At 43.2% G+C, this 19,896-nt stretch overlaps 2 protein-coding genes and 1 long non-coding RNA gene across 5 annotated transcripts in view; 1 reads left to right on the plus strand and 2 right to left on the minus strand.

Moving 5' to 3' along the window:
• The window catches only part of LOC136827877 (uncharacterized), an 870,075-nt gene that overhangs the window by 16,281 nt on the left and 833,898 nt on the right, over nucleotides 1-19,896 (plus strand). The gene's annotated exons all lie outside the window — the stretch shown is intronic.
• Nucleotides 4-1,123, minus strand: LOC136827581 (tigger transposable element-derived protein 1-like). The gene is made up of 3 exons (XM_067085059.1): nucleotides 454-1,123; nucleotides 192-302; nucleotides 4-56 (listed from the first exon to the last, which is right to left on the minus strand). Exons 1-3 carry the CDS (start codon nucleotides 1,121-1,123, stop codon nucleotides 4-6), a joined length of 834 nt encoding a protein of 277 aa, XP_066941160.1.
• Nucleotides 9,850-11,078, minus strand: LOC136827601 (uncharacterized). Its single transcript, XR_010849812.1, has 6 exons — nucleotides 10,984-11,078; nucleotides 10,779-10,844; nucleotides 10,590-10,655; nucleotides 10,375-10,466; nucleotides 10,016-10,260; nucleotides 9,850-9,892 (listed from the first exon to the last, which is right to left on the minus strand). It is a non-coding gene; the product is annotated as an uncharacterized lncRNA (long non-coding RNA).

Genomic DNA, 19,896 nt, shown 5'->3' on the forward strand with positions numbered 1-19,896 from the left:
ACTTCAAAACCCTGAATTCTTCAGGGAGTCAGGACTGTCATCACTACCAAAGAGATCTGGAATGGCACATAATGAAATAAATTAGGTTATGCGATAGTAAATATAAAATTTGTACCATATGTACAGTACTGTATATACAAATGATTTCATGTATGAAAATTATAAAAATTAAACACTTAGGAATTCCTTACCTGATAGAGCTGGAGAAGCTGCTGGGGAGGTTACTGCAGGTACAGGTTCAGGCTCAGGTTCTGATTCATAGCCAGGTAGAGGTTCTGGGGAATCTGGATTAGGAGTCACTTCTGCAATGATACAAATGATAAAATTTATTGGGTTATGCTGTGTATCTACAGTATGTAAATATAAATTGCAGTAACATTTTATAAATATTATTACAAGTTATAACAATTTATATTACAGCAGTTAATAAAAATAAAGTTGAGAAATCCTTACCTAGACTAGGAGTGGCAGGTGGTGCTGAAGACTTCTTCACGAAGAAAGAGTCTAGCCTAGACTGCACTTTCTTCTTCAGCTGCTTCTCCTTCAGCGCCTCCCTGTAGCACGTAGTAAGATCCAGCATTCCTCTGCGAATCCTCTCAAACCTGGCAATGTTAGGGTCCTCACCCTCAAATGCTGCCAAACATTTCTCCAGGTGAGCAAAACCCTCTGTCAAGCCCTTGATTGTTAATTCCTTGACCTTTGGTTGTGGTGCCTCTTCCTCCTCCTCGATCATCTGCTTTTCCAGCTCAATGAGGTCCTCCGATGACAATTCCTCTCCGTGGGATGCCAGCAGCTCGGTGACATCCTCAGCTTCCAAGTCCAGTTTCAGCCTCTTGCTTAGCCCAACAATTTTCCTTGTCACAGCCTCAACATCTTCTGCTTGCTCAAACCCCTTAAAACTATTCACAAACTGCGGACACAGTTTCTTCCACGCACCATTCAGAGTCGACACCTTTACTTCGTCCCAAGCACGTGCGATGTTCGTCACAGCATCTGCAATGTTGTAGCCCTTCCAAAAATCTTTCAGAGTCAACTCCTTGTTACCTTCAACGGCCCGTAAAGCAGCGCGTATTGTCCTCCTCAGGTAGTATGCCTTGAAGTTAACAATGACTCCCTGGTCCATCGGCTGTATGAGGGATGTAGTATTTGGTGGTAGATACACCACCTTCACATTAGGGTTCATATTACTAAGATTAGCCGGGTGACCAGGGGCATTGTCTAAGACAAGCAGGACCTTAAAAGGCAGACCCTTCGAGGCACAATACCTTTCCACTGTGGGCACAAAGTGGTCATTGAACCAGTCCTCGAAGACCATCAAGGTAACCCAGGCTTTCTTGTTGGACTTCGAAATGACGGGGAGTTGACTCTTGAAAATGCCCTTAAAAGCCCTGGGATTTTCTGCCAAGTACACTAGCAAGGGCTTAAGCTTCAAATCGCCACTAGCATTTGCCCCAAAGAGTAAAGTCAGCCTCTCCTTACCAGCTTTATGGCCTGGTGCTGACCTCTCCTCCTTGGAAATGTATGTACGATTTGGCATTCTTTTCCAAAATAACCCTGTCTCATCTACATTAAATACCTGGTCAGCAGTGTAACCACCTTCCCTAATTATCTCAGCCAAACCACTAGGGAAACTTTCTGCTGCTACGTCATCAGCGCTAGCAGCTTCACCTTGCAACTTCACATTGTGCAAATTTGCACGAGCCTTGAAGCGGTTAAACCAACCCCTACTGGCGGAAAATTCTTCACTAGCACTGCCTTCCCCATTTTTCTTCACCACTGCCGCATGCAGCTCCCTAGCCTTCTCTTGAATCACACTCAGGCTCACTGGAACACGCCGTTGGTTCTGGTCTTCCAGCCAGATCAACAATAACTTCTCCATCTCCACTACGTTCTGGCTACGTTGCTTCACGTTAATCACCGTTGCCTTCATTGGTGCAGCGTCTTGCACGTTTCAGAATACGCTGCTTGTCCTTCACTATGGTAACAACCGTCCTTCTGCTAAGGCCCAAGGCACGGCCTATCTCAGTGTTACTTTCACCCTTCTCCGAACGCTTGATTACGTCGTACTTGACTTCCATGGTGATGCTCTTCCTCGGCTTCTTGGATGCACTAGCATCAGATGATGAACTCTGCCGTTTTGGAGCCATAGTGAAGGCACAATTCACGAAAAACTGCAGCTGAAGAAAAGCAACAATGAGGCAACGTACCTAACTCTGCGGAGGCAAACACGTGAGTGAGGAAAGGGTTGTTTGGTATTGTTACGTTCTGAGAGAAGGCGCCTGCGTGATTGACCCAGGAAGGTCGTTGTCCGGTCAACTACAGTACCAATGCAGTTACATACAGAGCGCAGGGACGCTCAGAGAAACTAGTTCCGCTTACAAAGCGGCGTAAAAAGCGCCGAAAAAACGTCATAACCTTGCAATGTATTTTAATAATTGTAACCAGAAACTGATTTTTGATGATTACTGTTAAACCAGAAACGGATTTTTTTATAAATATACGTAATTGAAAAGCGTCGTAAACAGGCTGCGTCGTAGAACGGGCTGAACGTTGTAAACTCAAAACAAACGATCGAAACCGGCCTGGATTTTTTTAATGAATATATCTGAAAACCGACTGTAAACTCGAACGTCGTAAGCCGGGACCGCCTGTACTGGTTCCATAATACGAATCCCCTGGACTGGTTCCTGTAATACAAAAAGTTCATTAAGACAGCCATCTTGTGCCAAACAGCATGGCAGTCCTTAGCTGATGTTAAGGCCATGATGTACTCATGCCTAACTGAGAAAGTGTTACATTAGACAGTTAGATGGGCTTTTCATGCATAAGAGGTGGAATTTGAGTCAAGAATTGATATATATTCATAAAATTATGGAAGAATATTTTACATTGTTTAACATTACCATAAAAACTCTGGCAATTTATTGTTACATCAAGGTGAAGATACACAAGAACACTATTAAGTGTTATGGCAACATGTACAATATAAACTAAGATATGTGCATACCTTTTACAAGGGAGAAATGTGGCATTTCAAATGAAAATAAGGGAGCTACATCCCTTTCCCCTCTCAAGTCGCCAAACACGTCTTGAACAGTGAGAGTTGAGCTTACGCTACTACAATTGAGACTTGGTTGAACTTACGCACTTACGCAGATCTGGAACAGGAAGAACACACCGATCATAGACAATCTCAATTTCGAGTGGTTAATTCAACTTATTGATAAGATGAAAACCTGTAACATTCGTTTTTCCAGTTCACCAATTATGAGGGTATTGTCATTAATTCAAAAGAAGGATTTCCATCAGTACACTGTGACAGCTTTTTCTCCCATTTCCAGTCCTCCAGGGTTTCATGTCACTCCTGTACCTAACTCTCATTCTGCTGAACCCAATGCCATTGCCAGCTTAGAAGCACGGGTAGATGGCAAAAAATTTAATTTACTTGTGAATACTGTTTCCCAAATTGGGAACTCTGTGAAGGTCCCAATGGACAAATTTAGTAGTGTTGTGTTGAGTGATGTGTCAGTGGAGGCACTCGGCTTCTTCTGTCCCACCGATACTCCTAGACCAAGGTCCTGCTAAACTCCCCTTGCAAACATGGGAGGAAGCAAACTGGCAGTCCAAGGGAGGTCGGTCGGGGGTTGCCCACAGCAGTCAGCAGCAGGCTCCAGCCTCATCCGAGCCTGTTGTCCACTGATCCCAGGCTGATCTAGAATACCGTTGGAAAGGTATTAGATTGGATACCCATACCCTTTCTTCAAGTGATTCAGACTCTCCCCACATTGAAGAAACAGTGACCGTTTTGCACATGTATCTAGGCCACTGAAAAGGCCAGGCGCTGCAATGGATTCAGATTCCCCGTCAAAAGGTGGCAGCGATAGAGATCCTTGACGCCCCTCTCCCTTCTTGTAGTTTCTGGGATTCGCCAACAAGAGATTTTCGCTCCTTTCACGTGCAAGAAAGCGCCCAGTGCACGTCAGAAATGTGCATAAGCGACAACTCACAGATCGTTCAGCATCCGAAGCGCCCATCTAAATCGGCGCGCAGAAAGAGGCTTACCTGTTCGGGGCACACAGTTTCCAAGTCAGAAGAACCCGTTTTTGATTGCTCGGAATGGGATCGTCAGATCACAGAGCGCCCATCCTTGGCGTGCCAAACATTACCCGGCGGACAATGCAGTTGCTTCCAAAGAGTCAGCGTCTGCTTCAACGAAGTGGGCGCCTATTGTCCGGGCGCCCAGTCGATGGGGTGCCTCTCCCTTCCACCCCACTTCTTATGTTTTGACCCTGCAACAAGAATTTCCGTTGGCCTCTCAAGACCCTTCTTTGGCCGCTTCAACTCCTTTTTGACAAAGTTTTGAGCCTTCTTGAAAAACCTGCTCCAGCGGTACAGGACACCGTGAAACCCCAGGATTGCCTGGTTTTGTCCGCCGAGGAGCCTGCAGAAGAAGAACAACCCACCTCTCTTTACTCAGCTCTACTCAGATTTTTCCTGGTCTGCTACCCGTCGTCCTTCTCCCCAGTCGTTCCATTATCTCTGGGTTCAGCCTACCTGAGCAGGTCAACCACCAGGTACTGCCGGACTTGGCACTGGCACGGTGTTGTCTCTTCATCATCAGAAAGCTTTTTCCGCATGGATGCCTGGCTAGCAGAGAAGAGGAAAGTCAGGAAGGCAGTCTTTTGTGCACCTCCTCCTCCCATAATAAGACAGAAGTACGTGTCTTATGCAACTGGAGAAGCTCCGTCCTTGGGAGTTTCTGCCTCCTCTCAGGGAGACTTCTCCAGTATCATAGATGCTTCTCATCGTTCAGCTTTCGCTTCAGCCAGAATTCTTTTCACAACCTCGGAGTTGGACCATCTTCTCAAAGATATTTTCAAAGTCTTTGAGATTTTTATGGTTTTCTAGAACCCCGGTAGAAGCTCTAGCTAAGAAGATAGAAGACTGTGCGTCCCTGCAAGAAAACTTCACTGGACTGGCTGGGAGTACTGGGGTACGGGATAGAGCTGTAAGAGATGGAGCAGTAGAATTAGCTACCATCTTCACAACGGGAGTCCTCAAGAAGCGAGATTTGTGGTGCAACTTATTTACGGCAAAAGGGGTCTCCCCATCAGAACGTTCTTCACTTCTGTTTGCACCCCTAGACAAGGATAATCTGTTGGGCAAGGAAACAAGGCACTCTAGATCAGATTTCAGTCGATTTACAAAAGAAATCAACTCTAGACCTCATCACTCAGTCCACCAAAAAAGAACAAGTTTCCTGCAAGAGCCACTTCAACTGCAACTCCTAGGATGTCCTTACCCCTGCAGCAACATCCCTTTCGAGGAGGTAGAGGCCGCATCCAGTCCTGACCTAGAACCAACCTCCGAACCTCCAGACCATCTAGGAAACCCTTCAACAAATCCAACCCTAGAAAATGAGACTCCGGTCCTCCGTGTCCCAGTGGGAGCAAGACTTTCCCATTTCTGGCCAGTATGGGAGAAGAAAATGCGGAACCGTGGGTGCTGAAGACTCCTCAAGCAGAAGGATATACACATTCTCCAGGGAAAAACCTCCTTAGTAGTAACCTCTCCCATCAACTCAAGCAGCCTACTCAGTAGACTCAGAGAGGTTTTCAGCCCTATCTTGGGAAGTATCAGCTCTCCTGGAAAAGAGAGCCGTGGAGATAGTCGAAAATGTAAACTCAAGGGGATTTTACAGTCGCCTCTTTGTGGTCCCCAAGTCATCAGGAGGATGGAGACCTGTCCTGGACGTCAGTGTCCTGAACCTGTTGTTCAGACAACGAAATTCAAAATGGAGACGAATCAGTTGGTTTTGTTTGGCCATCCATCGGGAGACTGGATGGTTACGATCGACATGCAAGATGCTTACTTCCATATTCCAGTTCATCCGGACTCCAGGAAAATCTAAGATTCGTGTTCCAAGAAAGAGTCTTCCAGTTTCAGGCACTCTGCTTCGGACCATCCACGGCCCTCAAGTTTTTACTGGGTACTTGCTCCCCTAACGAAATGGCTACATCTTTTGGGAATAAAGTTTTCTCTGTATAACTCTTCGTCTCGCCCAATAATTAGGACTTTTGATAAACTTCAAGAAGTTTCAGTTAGTCCCAACTCAGTCTATTCTATATTTGGGGATAGTGATAGACTCTCAGAGTTTTCGGACTTTTCCATCCCAACAAAGGATAATTTCTTGCCGCAAGAAAGCCCCCAGGACTTCATAGAGCAACTCCTGCTCAGCCAACGCATGGATGAGTCTTGTAGGAACTCTCTCTTCCATCGAGAAGTTCGTTCCATTAGGCAGGCTTCTTGTACAAGAGCTCTACAATTTTACCTCAAAGCCAATTGGAAAAGGAAGTTGTTCCTGACCCATTCAGTTTCAGCATCATTCCCCAGATAAAAGAAGGCCTCAGATGGTGGCTAGCAGAAGACAGATTCTCGACAGGAAAGTCTCTGGCTCCAACAAACCCTGACCTAACGTTATTCTCCGAGGCTATCATCACTTTACCCCATTGCTTAATCAGTGACTAAAATAGAATGTTTAGGATTTCAAAATCTAATTATTGGTACAAAATGCTGTTGAGCAAAAGTATTAAAATTATAAAAAGGGTATTAATTGTATTAAAACTAAAGACCTTTGCTCTGTAACTGTAGAGGAAATATTGAATTAAAAGCCTTTGTGTGACTCAGGGATGACCTTGATCAAATTTGCTTTCTTTTTCATCTTAGCAGACTTGGAATGTGCAGAGGATGCTGTTTTACCTAGCAAAGCGTCACAAAATTACATAGTCACTGAATAGTGGAGATAAAATTCTTATCTTTGAAATATCAAGAGCTGATTTGACCCAGCAAATGTTAATTTGCCTTTTTTAATGAAAGGTTATTTTACTTGTTATTCAATGAATAAATATTGGTACCAACTTACCTGTCTGATGATTCAACAGAAAAGGCTCTAATTATGAAGAGCCAGACCTCCTTTCTTCTCTGCTCTATATATCAATCTTTGAAAGAAAAAGGAAAATTAGAGCTGGAATGAATGAAGATTTCACTATATGTGACACATTATCCTGATCTTGCTGTGTTTTTTGCTGTAAATACAATAAAAGAGTTTTTAGAATGATAATTGCAAGTGATAAGTCAATTCTGCAATGCTGCACAGCCAACTCATTCTGTCTCTTACTTTTGCAGATTTGCAAGAATCCTCCACTGAAGGACCTCAACAAGAAGAAGAAGATGGTGAGTGTTCAATTCATCTTGTGTTTTTCATCATTTTTTGAATTTTAATTGAAGCTGGATCTAGGTTCTTGAAAGCACTCAGTCATTTCAGGTTATGTGCATTGTGAGTATTGCATGCACTGTTCATTTCTCCCTTGTTAAGGTATTTTTTAGATTGTTTATGATAGCTTTTAGTGATTTTCAACTCTGAGAATTATTGTTTTCTTTCAAAGGAGTGAGGATCTTCCTAGACTGCTCTTTGAAACTTGGTATTGTGTCCTAATTGTATTAACCACAATGCCCTCATTAAAAGTGACCAGTAGATTTTTGTTGTTTATATTATCTGGAATCAATGGTGATGTTTCATTCACTAGATATCTTCAATTTATTTTGTATGTCTTGTATATTTATCATGGATCTTCCACCTTTGTTATTTTGGTTGGGAAGAGGGAAAGCAAAATTCATTTAGCTCCTCCTGTCCGTGTTCAATCAGATAACACTCTCAGTAATGAATGCCAAGGAATTGTACAGTGTTTTGTTATATCCTTTAGATTTGAAGGAAGATAGTGGTGGATAGGCTGCTTCCTAACTCCTAGAACTGGTTGCTGTATATGGTCCTTAGCACAAAGCTCCATTTGGGGGAGGGTTAGTGCCATTAGTGCACCTCACACTGTGCACTGTCAACATTACTTGATAAGATTGGTTGCAGCATCCCATCATCCCGTAGCTGCTACAACCCCTTTCTTTCCTCTGTTCATATTCACTTTCTTCCATCGTACTTTCCTCAACCCCTTTCTTGACAATTGTTTCATAGTGCAAGTGTAAAAGGTTTGCTCCTGTTGTGCCTTTCAAACATTTTATTCCTCTCAATTTCCCTCTCAGCATTGAATGACCTCATAGGTCACAATTTAGGCCTTTGGCCTAAATCTTATATTCCATTCCATTCCTAGTACTCAGCTTCATCTTGATAGTAAGACAGTCCAGTATGACTCGGAGGGTTATGCACATATTCAGGGAGGTCCTCTTACTGTAATATAGTGTCCTTTCTTCAGAGCAGAAATGATTGATAACCCCTTGGGACAGTTTTAGGAAAGCTAGGAACATTGGAGTTTTGTCAGTCTTACTCAAACTGACTATACTTGAGTAATGTTTTGATTTTTCTGTTGAGGATGGGAACATAGAGACTCATACTTTAGGTGTAATTTAATCTCTTTATTGATTGGAGGAAATATTGACATCAAAAGTCCATAATCATATGAAAAATGACAAAAGTTGAAAGGACTTTTTTAATGACATACACTATAGAAGTTTTACCAGTACCTGATGGGTAGTAGTATATTTGAAGGACCTGATAACTTTGATTACTGGGGGAAAGTTACTTGGAGTTAGGAGAATGAAAAGCTGGAAGAATAATGAAAGAAGAATGTAATCCATTGTCTGTGGCACACATTGTTGAGATTTCAGTTGAATCCTCAGTCCTTAAACATTTTTGAGATTAGTCAGAAAGTAAAATGAATACGGTGCATTTACTTTTTAGATTTTCTTAACGCCAAATGAGATTTGATGGTTAATCGCCAAGATTTCAGTTGACTCCTCAGTCCCTTAAACACTTTTGAGATTACAGGTAGTGCTCGAGTTACGATGGGGTTAGGTTCCAAAAAACCCATCGTTTGTTGAAATAATCGTAAGTCGAATATAGCCTAGCCTAACAAGGGTAATCAGTACCATGTATACATATATGGTAGCCTAGCCTACACTACACAGTATACTCTATACATATACAGTATAGTAATTATTAATGTCAGCTAATTCTGCAGGTTCAATGCAGATTGACTTATGATAATTCAGTATAAAGGGAAATTGAATAAAACTAACCAGAGTTAGGATAGCGGGCTTAGTATGGTAATGGAAATCACGTAAACAGTAGCTAGCCCTACGGTATACAGGCAGTCCCCGGTTTACGACGGTGGTTCCGTTCTTGTGCCGTCGCAAACCAAAAATCGTCAGAAGCAGGAATGATGGCATACGACGCCAGAAAATTGTATAAAAATTTGAAACAAAAGTTATGAAAGCCTTACTTTTAATCCTTTGGGTATACTGCATGTTGTTTCTTGATGTTTTACCTACATTTTGATGTGGTGTGTATCCAAAACTGGTGGTTCTGGAATGTAAAAATTTACAATTTACTACAAAGTACAGTACTGTACAGTAAATCCTGTATGCAGTGTATGCAATAAAGTATAGAGTACTGTACATATACTGCACAAAAAGTAAAATACATTTTGTTATACAGTAACACAGGTGTACAGTACACTGTACTGTACTGTAATTTATACCAAAAGTTTATAAAAGATAAAAAAAGTGAATTCCTTACATTTTTATTTTTGAAACCCCGTGCTTCTTAACCCTGGAAAAATGGTGTGGCCTCATGATTCAGGGGGATTCTGGAATGTAAAAATTTAGTATTAGTGTACATATAATACTGTACAGTAGTCCTGCATGCAACAAAGTACAGTACTGTACTGTATAAATACAGAACAGTCAGTATTTTACAGTAGAATAATAAATATATAAAAATTATAAAGAGTTAGGAATTCCTTACCTCATTTCAGTGATTGTCAAAGCTGTTACAAACTTGCAGGCTAGGGTGGGGGAGATGGAGATTGTATGCGTGGGGAGCCTGCAATGATAAGGATAAAATTACTGCAGAGTTTGTACTGTATGTGTTACACTGTTCTGTATCAGTTCAGGTATTTCACAAACCTATGTTCAACAGTACAAAATAAAAATATGAATTCCTTACCTAATTTCAGTGATTTTTAGAAGATGGAGGCGAGGATGAGGGAGCTCTAGTAAAGGTGCTGGGCAGTCTGGAATATTAGAATGAAGACGTTACTTTATATTTATCAAATGTACTGTACATATGACCATTTATAACATTAAAAACAGTGAAGAATTCAATACCTTGAGTGATTTGAAAGATGTAGGCTACATGAGGGAAGGTTTTGTACAGTTCCAGTAGAGGTCAGGTTAAAGGTGCATGTCAGTCTGGAATGATAATGTACATGATAAAGATTAGAATAAAGTACTTCTGTGGATTTCATAAATAGTACACTGTTTTATAAAATGTATAACAGTTTATAAAACAGAAAGTGTTCTTACCAAATTCTAGTGGTTGGCTTGCTTACTGGGATGGGCATATGGTAGATGAGAACAGGGGGGCTATGGTGTGGCATCTGCAGGTGCTTGGGAGTCTGCAATGACGAAAAAGATAAAAATGATACTGTACACAGTAGTACTGTACTGTATAAGTATAATAACACAATTTAAAACAATGTAGGCTAATAGAAATTTCTAAAAAGTGAAGAATTCCTTACCTGGTGGACATGAAATGGGTGCAGGTGCTACTGGTGCAGGTGAATTTGGAGTTGAGCAGGGGACACCTGTCATTTGTGGAATGATAAAAGATAGAAATTACCACACAGGGGTATGTATGCAATAAGCTACTGTACTGTATACAGTTTTATAAAGTGATTTGAAAGAAAAAAAAGTCATGAAATCCTTACCTGATGGGGCTGGAGAGGGGATAAGGTCAGCTGAGTTGGGCCGGGAGGAGGCTGTAACATGTGGATCTGGAATGATAATGATTATGTAAAGTTACAGCAAATACTAAAGCAATAGTGTACTGTACAGTGGGTGAAGTGCAGTACACTTTTTGTAACATTTATAAAAATTTATAAAACATTAAAAAAAACATTAAGAATTCCTTACCTGGTGAAGTTGGAGAGGAGACAGGAGGTCCCGTAACTTCAAAACCCTGGAATTCTTCAGGGAGTCAGGACTGTCATCACTACCAAAGAGATCTGGAATGGCACATAATGAAATAAATTAGGTTATGCGATAGTAAATATAAAATTTGTACCATATGTACAGTACTGTATATACAAATGATTTCAATATGAAAATTATAAAAATTAAACACTTAGGAATTCCTTACCTGATAGAGCTGGAAAAGCTGCTGGGAGGTTACTGCAGGTACAGGTTCAGGCTCAGGTTCTGATTCATAGCCAGGTAGAGGTTCTGGGAATCTGGATTAGGAGTCACTTCTGCAATGATACAAATGATAAAATTTATTGGGTTATGCTGTGTATCTACAGTATGTAAATATAAATTGCAGTAACATTTTTATAAATATTTTGTTTAACAATTTATATTACAGCAGTTAATAAAAATAAAGTTGAGAAACTCCTTACCTAGACTAGGAGTGGCAGGTGGTGCTGAAGACTTCTTCTGGAAGAAAGAGTCTAGCCTAGACTGCACTTTCTTCTTCAGCTGCTTCTCCTTCAGCGTCTCCTTGTAGAATGTAGTAAGATCCAACATCCCTCTGCGAACCCTCTCAAGCCTGGCAGTGTTAGGGTCCTCACCCTCAAATGCTGCCAAACATTTCTCCAGGTAAGCAAAACCCTCTGACAAGTCCTTGGCAGAATTTGACCATTTAGTCAAACACTTATTTAAAGTTCTCGAAGTGTTCAGTTTTCTGGACTTGACAATTGGAGTGCTTGCTAGAAAGATTGAGGAATATGACGTTCTAGCTTCAGACTTGTCTTCAGATTGGCTAGGTGTGTTATCCTGCGCGGATAAAGCTGTGAGGGATGGCTCCTCTGAACTGGCAGCTGTTTTTGCCATTGGAGTTCGGGAGCTGTGGTGCTCCTTCACCACAAAAGGAGTTATGTTGGTCCAGAAATCTGCTCTTCTGTACTCTCCCTTGGACAGGCACTTGTTTCTGCAGTTGGCGGTTAAGGAGATTGCTAGAGATTTACAAAAGTCCGCATAAGATCTGGCTCAGTCAGCAAAGCGCCCCAAGGAACCTTCTGCTTCTTACTTGACTAAGTTAGTCTCTTCCCTGCAGCAGCAGCCCTTTCGAGGAGGCAGATGGCTTCTCTAGGCCCCATTCCAAGGTGCATTTTACCGCAAGGTCCGTCAAGAGGACTTCAGTCAGACCATCTTCCAGAAAGTGACTCTTCCATCCTTCATAAACCTGTAGGGGCCAGACTCTCTCTCTCTTTTGGAAGAGGTGGAGTGCCAAAGGCACGGAACCTTGGACAGTCAAGGTTTTAAGAGAGGGTTACTCAATTCCTTTCAACTCCTTTGTAACTTCGCCGATCACATTGACAGCATACTCGGATGGCCTTGAGAGGTTCGTTGCTCTCAAGGAGGAAGTGTCAGCTCTCCTAAGAAAGAAAGCCATAGAAATAGTGGAGGATTGTTTGTCAAGAGGCTTTTACAACCGCTTGTTCGTTGTCCCTAAGTCATTGGGGGTGGTGGAGACCTGTCCTCGATGTTAGCGCTTTGAACTTATACATTCAGAAAACAAAGGTCAAGATGGAGACAAATCAGTCAATGTAATCCTCCATCCAGCGGGGCGACTGGATATTAACCCTAGATATGCAAGATGCGTATTTCCATATTCCAGTCCATCTGGAGTCCAGGAAATACTTGAGGTTTGTCTTCAGGGGGCAGAGTCTTCCAGTTTCGAGCGTTTTGCTTTGGTCTTTCCATTTCCCCTCAGGTATTCACACGAGTCCTATCTCCACATGTGAAATGGCTTCATTTGCTGGGTATAAACATTTGTCTGTACCTAGATGACTGGCTCGTCCATCCCCGTCACAGGAGCAATGTACAAAGGATCTACAGGTAGTCCTTCTCCTTGCCAAAGATCTCGGACTCTTGATAAATCAGGAGAAGTCTCAACTAGTCCCTACTCAGGAGATTCTCTGTTTAGGGATGAAAGTCAACTCTGACTTTTCGGGTTATTCCTTCCCCCAAGAGGATAGAGTCCTGCCTTCTGTCAGTTCAAGATCTCCTTTCTCTTCCAGTTTGCTCTGAATCGTGGATGATTTTGCTGGGAACCCTCTCATCCATCGAACAGTTTGTGAAGCCAGGAAGACTTCATATGAGGCCCCTTCAGTTTTTCCTAAGGGCAAGCTGGAAGAGAAGGGAACAACCAGACACAGTGACTTTTCCAATTACTACAGATAAATGAGGACCTCCAGTGGTGGATGTCCAGGGACAGACTGTCCGAGGGAAAGTCTCTTCAACTTCTGGGCCCCGACCTCTTTTATGCAGAGGCCTCGGACCAAGGTTGGGGAGCTTTTTTGGGCACCCTAGAAACTTCCAGCACATGGTCTCCAGAGCAAAGGAAGTTGCAAATCAACGTCAAAGAGTTGTCGGCCATTCATCTGGGCCTGAAACGCTTTGTGGAAGCAGTCACAGACAGAACGGTGATGATTCATTCAGACAATGCCACGGCTCTCTCATATATCAGGAAGTAGGGCGGAACTCATTCCCTCTCCCTGTGCGTGGCAGCAAAGGAGCTGCTCATTTGGGCAGACCAGAATTGGGTCAGGATCACCACCAGATTCATCCAAGGGAGGATGAATGTCCTAGCAGGTGAACTAAGTCGATGAGGACAAATCCTCTCAACAGAATGGACCCTGAATTCGACAGTCTGTGACAGCCGCTGGAAGTTGTGGGGCAGACCAACAGTGGATCTGTTCGGCACTTTGAGGAATTACCGTCTTCCTCTTTTTGTTCACCAGTTCGGACCCACAGGGTTGGGCAACGGATGCCATGCTAGTAAACTGGTCAAACCTAGACCTAATTGGCTGCCACCATTCAACATGGTGAGAGCAGTTCTGGTTCCAGTCTCACTGCAACATATCAGTGACACCCATAGCTCCCTTTTGGCCACTCAAAGAATGGTTCCCAGACCTTCTAAAGTTTGTTGTGGACTTTCCAGCTACTGCCTCAAAGTCGACATCTACTTCATTTAATCAGCAGAAACACCAATCTTTATCTGGACAACTGGCTTCTTCAATCCTCTCTGAAGGAGAAGTGCATGAAGGACTCACAGACCATTCTTCGCCTTACTCAGGAACTAGGCATACTCATAAATATTGAGAAGTCCCAGTTGACCTCGACGCAAGAGATCCTCTGTTTGGGAATGATTCTCAATTCTCAGACTTTTCCGGCTTTTCTATTCCCCCAAGAGAATCGCCAACTGCCTTCAGATGATCCGCAGTTTTCTAGGCCTCTTGTCTTGCTCGGCCCATTGGGTACACTGGTGTCCATAGAGATGTTCATCAAGCTGGGCAGACTCCATATGAGTCCTCCAATTCTATCTCAAAGGCAACTGGGACCTGAAAACCCAACCAGACACAGTCGTTTTTTCCTTCACCCAGGAAATCAAGTTGGACCTCCAATGGTGGCTGTCTGAAGGAAGACTTTAGGAGGGAAAGTCTCTTCATCCTCTGAGCCTCAACCTAGACTTCTGCTCAGATGCCTTGGATCTAGGTTGGGGAGCCCTTCTTGGAAATCAGGAAGTTTCTGGGACATGATCCCCAGAAGAACAGAGCCTTCACATCAACGCCAGAGAGTTAAAGGCAATTCACCTAGGTCTTCAGTGCCTCTCGGCCATGACATACAACAAGATAGTGGTAGTCCATGCAGACAATACCACGACCTTGACATACATATGGAAGCAAGGCGGCACTCATTCCTTTTCTTTCTGCCAGGCAGCATAGGATCTTCTCTTATGGGCAGACCTAAATCGAGTGACGTTCAGGGGAAACTAAACGTTTTGGCAGATGAACTGAGCCGTCAGAAGCAGGTCCTTCCCACCTAGTGGACCTTGGATCCCCTGGTCTGTCTTGATCTTTGGAAGTTATGGGGGCAGGCCGACTTTGGACCTGTTTGTCACCTCAAGAAACCATTGCCTTCCTCTTTTCTGTTCTCCAACCCAGACCCTCTGGATATTTATGCCTTTCCACCCTTCAACATGGTCAGGGAAGTGCTGAACAAGTCCCAGTTACATCACATTATTACGATGACCCTGAAAGAGTGGTTCCGGACCTTCTACAGTTATTGGTGACTTCCTGAGACTCCTTGCCCAAAAACCGAGGCTACTCAAACAGCCTCACTTCGAGATACCACCAAGGGTTGTCCACTCTTGCCCTGACAGGCTTCAGACTGTCCAGAAGCTTGTCAGAGCAAAGATATTTTCAAGAACAGCTGCAGAGGCTATTGCAGGAGGCAGGTGCCAATCCTCTTATAGCATCTACCAGGCCAAAGGGATAGTTTTTTTCCATAGATGGTGTCTCACAAATAGTGGATTTCCTCCTTTATCTGAGGGCCTTAAGGGGTCTGTCGTCTTCCACCATTAAGGGGTATTGAGCCATGTGTTTAAGCATAAAGGCCTGGATCGGTCGTCAAACCCGGATCTTAATGACCTCCTCAAGTCATTTGACATGTCTAAGCAGAAGGTCGATTTGGTCTCCTGGAACCTAGGCATGGTGCTGAAGTGGCTAACAGGCCCTTCTTTTGAACCCCTTCATTCCAATTCTCTAAGGGATCTCACTCAGAAGACTCTTCCATGTGGCTTTGGCTACTGGCAAATGTGTCAGTGAGCTACAGGCCATTGATAAGAGGGTAAGATTCTCCCAAGGAGATGCAGTTTGCTCCTTTACCTTAGGTTTCCTAGCCAAGAACGAGGGGCCCATCCAAGGCCTGGGTTCGTCCCTTCAAAATTAAGAATTTAATGGAAATCCATGGCCCGGAGGAAGAAGAAAGGGTTCTTTGTCACATTAGAGCCCTAAGGTATTACCTGCACAGGACTGAGAAGATCAGAGGGCCATCCAGCAACCTCTGGTGTTTTATTAAGAGTCCTTCCCACCCTCTCTCTAAGGATGCATTGTCGTTCTTCCTGAGGGATCTGATTTCTGAGTTGCATTCTTGGATTCAGGAGGACATTTTGCCTTCTTTCAAAGTGAAAGTGCATGAAATCAGAGCAGTTGCTACCTCTCTCGCTTTCAAGCATAATATGTCCCCTCTTCCATTTTGCAGGCGACCTTTTGGAAGTGCAAGTCGATCTTTGCATCTCACTACTTAAAACTTTTAAGTTGAAACAGTGTTTGATAATTGCAGTACCCTGAGGCGACTATCAGTGGCTGGCATGGTATTGGGGGAAGAAGCATGGGAAGCACTTTTTCTCCTCTGTCTCTTCACCTTGATGTAGGGTGTTGAGTTTTGGGGAGACTTTGTACCTGGAGTACCCACCATTCTTAGTGGATTGGTTGTGGTTTTTTGTCAGTGTAGGTGACAGTGTTGTTGGTTATCTGTTATGTTGGTACTGGGCCCAGGGCAAGGGCACTTGTGTATGTCTTGTCAGCGATCAGGCCTATCCTCCGCTGCAAGGCTCCCACTTATGTAGAGGTGACCTAGGGCTCAACCGCCATGCCACTACAGGTTAAGATGAGCACCAACCGGACGCAGTATTTACCTGCAGTAGCTCTCTTAACAGGTGAGGAAACGACAGGCATTGTTTCTTTGTTAGTAGTTTTTTTCTATTTCAAAGCCATTACCATACCTTAATGTTTTGGAGTAGAATATGTCCATGTATCCCACCCCCAATCAGTTTGGAATTCAGCTATGTAATTACTTGGTAAATTACTTATATGAAAATGAGATTTTCATAATAAAGTTTACTTTCATATATACTTATCAAGTAATTACAGAATCAGAGCCCACCTCTTCCCCTCTATGGACGTAAGAGCACAAACGAATTGAGCTCTTCTGCTTGGTTGTTCCTACTGTTCCCCGATACAGTAGTTGGTGGGGCTAGTCACTGCACCAAACGATAGAAGCGCTACCGTGATTTTTACAAGGTTGCCATGCCAGTTAGAAACTATAGCTATGTACTTACTTGGTAAGTATATATGAAACTTAATTTTATGAAAATATCATTTTTCACTGCAGTAAGTCTGTTGCTTATTTTTCTCTTTTCTAAATACTGTAATCTTTTCTGGAGGGAGGTCATATATACAAATATAGATAATAAGTATTCTTTAAGTTTAGAGGTGGAAAACTGTAGGCAGTCCCTGGGTTACATCTTTCTGAGTTTACATTGCTTTTCAAATATATTCATAAAAAACACAATGGAACAGTAAAAGTACATATGTCTACAACATAAAGTCAAAATTTGGAGGTTTTTGGATGCACACCACATCAGAATCCAAGTAAAATACTGTACAGTATACCCAGAGGATTAAAGGTAAGGCTTTCATCACTTTATTTCTCATTTTATACATTTTTCTTCTTGCGTTCGGTTACGTCATTTTCCAGGATACAGCGCAGTGTCAGAATGGAACCCCAACATAACCAGGGACTGCCTGTACTGGGTGTAACCTACATTTCTTTTGATAAAGTGTATAAACCTCCTTTGTCTTTATATATGAGTACATGGGAGCCTGTATAGTAGAATTAGTTTTGAGTGGCAGGCGGAGCTAAAATAGATTAATACAGTGATGCTAGATTTTATATGGGAGAACATTCCTTTACACTCTTATGGGGTGATCTTAATCCTCTTAATCCATGACCTTGACTTATGGCTTTCAGTTTTATGATACTTGGTCATTTGGGTCTCAGAACATGTATGTGATTTGCTGATTTTCTGTGGAACATATCCCAAAATTATTTGCAGAAAATTTGGCAATTCGTGGAATTTTTGTCAAGAAATATTCATTAATAGGTATTTTGATGTTATTTTCATGACTAAATACATTTATGATGATAAGAACATGATTTACTAATTTTCAGATATCAATATTAAAGTAAACAGAATATCATAAAGTGTATTTAATTTTATGTATATTTAAGTAAATACTGTACCACAGTCGACCGCCCATATTCACGGGGGATACATACCCTAACCCCCAGCGAATAGCTAAAATCCGAGAATACTTAACCCAACCCAACCCCCCCAAAAAAATGCTTATAGCTACCTATCTTGGAAGTTCAGATACTAAATATATACCTAAAACTGTCATCCTACATCAAATATACCTTAAACTATTATCCTATTACTGTATTAATCTTTGAAATATTATTAATATCATTTCAGAGTCATCTTAAACATTACCCTTAAAAATATACACGCATATATTGTATGGCTTACAGCTATATGTGAAAACTGTAATCCATTTCCCCCTATGTATTGAGGCACATACATTTTCTTTCATACAGTTAGTATCAAGCCATCCCTTTTTCTTTTATAGGGGAAACATTGGTATGTATGTAATTCACAAGAGAGAAGAAGAGAGAACAAAAATACAAAAATACATGTGCACATTAAAACTACAGTATTTAATAAGATTATGTAAATCATAGTAAAGGTACACACTGGTGATGAATGTTGATTATAGATGATGATGATGGATTAGTTGTGCAGTCCAATGAATGATGATGGAGATATGACTGCACAGCAAAGCAGAGGAGTTACATTTCCTCTGAGGGTGCCTCTTCCCCTTCTTCAGGGCGCTTGTCAGGGTTTTGGGAGGCACTTCTTCAGGTGCTTGGGGAGGCACTACTTCAGGCACTTGGGGAGGCTTTGGAGGGTCCTTCTTCGTATGTTTAATAAAGATAGTGATAGCAGCTGCTGTCGCTGCTGCTTCATGCTTATGAGGGCTTGATTATAGGGCATCAATGCTGCATCAAGGGCATTTGAAAACTTTAAGGAGCATTCCATACAAGGATCCCATGCCAAACCACCACCACCACCACCACCACCACCACCACCACCACCACCACCACCACCACCTCCTCCTCCTCCTCCTCCTCCTCCTCCTCCTCCTCCTCCTCCTCCTCCTCCTCCTCCTCCTCCTCCTCCTCCTCCTCCTCCTCCTCCTCCTCCTCCTCCTCCTCCTCCTCCTCCTCCTCCTCCTCCTCCTCCTCCTCCTCCTCCTCCTCCTCCTCCTCCTCCTCCTCCTCCTCCTCCTCCTCCTCCTCCTCCTCCTCCTCCTCCTCCTCCTCCTCCTCCTCCTCCTCCTCCTCCTCCTCCTCCTCCTCCTCCTCCTCCTCCTCCTCCTCCTCCTCCTCCTCCTCCTCCTCCTCCTCCTCCTCCTCCTCCTCCTCCTCCTCCTCCTCCTCCTCCTCCTCCTCCTCCTCCTCCCTCCTCCCTCCTCCTCCTCCTCCTCCTCCTCCTCCTCCTCCTCCTCCTCCTCCTCCTCCTCCTCCTCCTCCTCCTCCTCCTCCTCCTCCCTCCTCCTCCTCCTCCTCCTCCTCCTCCTCCTCCTCCTCCTCCTCCTCCTCCTCCTCCTCCTCCTCCTCCCTCCTCCTCCTCCATCATCATGGGGTCATTCCAAGTGGCGTCAGTGAGGGTGCCGACTTCATCCGGGTGATATCATCGAAGCCTTCTCCACCAAGAATCCTCACCAACTGGACCACCTTATCAGTGGCCAAATGTTGAATTTCTTCAGGAGAGAAGAAGCCCTTATAATTGTGAACACTCCAGCCACAACTACTTCTAGCAGGTATTAAGGGTCTCCTTCATGTCATTCAACGATCAGTCTATGACGGACAGACGTGGCAATCATGAATTTACACCAATACTCCTTCAGCGTAAATTTACTGTCAGTGTCCAATGCATTCACAAGGTGCTTGAGGGAGTTCCAGGTGTAGAGTGCCTTGAAGGCACGTATCATGCCCTGGTCCATAGTTTTGGAGGAGGAGTTGGTGTTGGCAGGGAGGAACCCGAGCTGGACTCCCTCATAATAAAGATCCAGAGGGTGGCCACCAGCATTATCCATAATTAACAACACCTTGAACTCCATACACAAGTTGCTCAGGTAT

Source organism: Macrobrachium rosenbergii, chromosome 42 (assembly GCF_040412425.1).
Source record: "Macrobrachium rosenbergii isolate ZJJX-2024 chromosome 42, ASM4041242v1, whole genome shotgun sequence".
Lineage (NCBI taxonomy): Eukaryota > Metazoa > Arthropoda > Malacostraca > Decapoda > Palaemonidae > Macrobrachium > Macrobrachium rosenbergii.

What these genes read in the sequence shown, in the direction of transcription:
- LOC136827581 (XM_067085059.1), bottom strand. Translation starts at nt 1,123, where the DNA reads ATGGACCAGGGAGTCATTGTTAACTTCAAGGCATACTACCTGAGGAGG. An exon ending in ACCTGCCACTCCTAGTCTAG is followed by an intron (nt 303 to 453) that starts GTAAGGATTTCT and finishes GTATCATTGCAG; the next exon opens with AAGTGACTCCTAATCCAGAT. An exon ending in AGCTTCTCCAGCTCTATCAG is followed by an intron (nt 57 to 191) that starts GTAAGGAATTCC and finishes GTGCCATTCCAG; the next exon opens with ATCTCTTTGGTAGTGATGAC.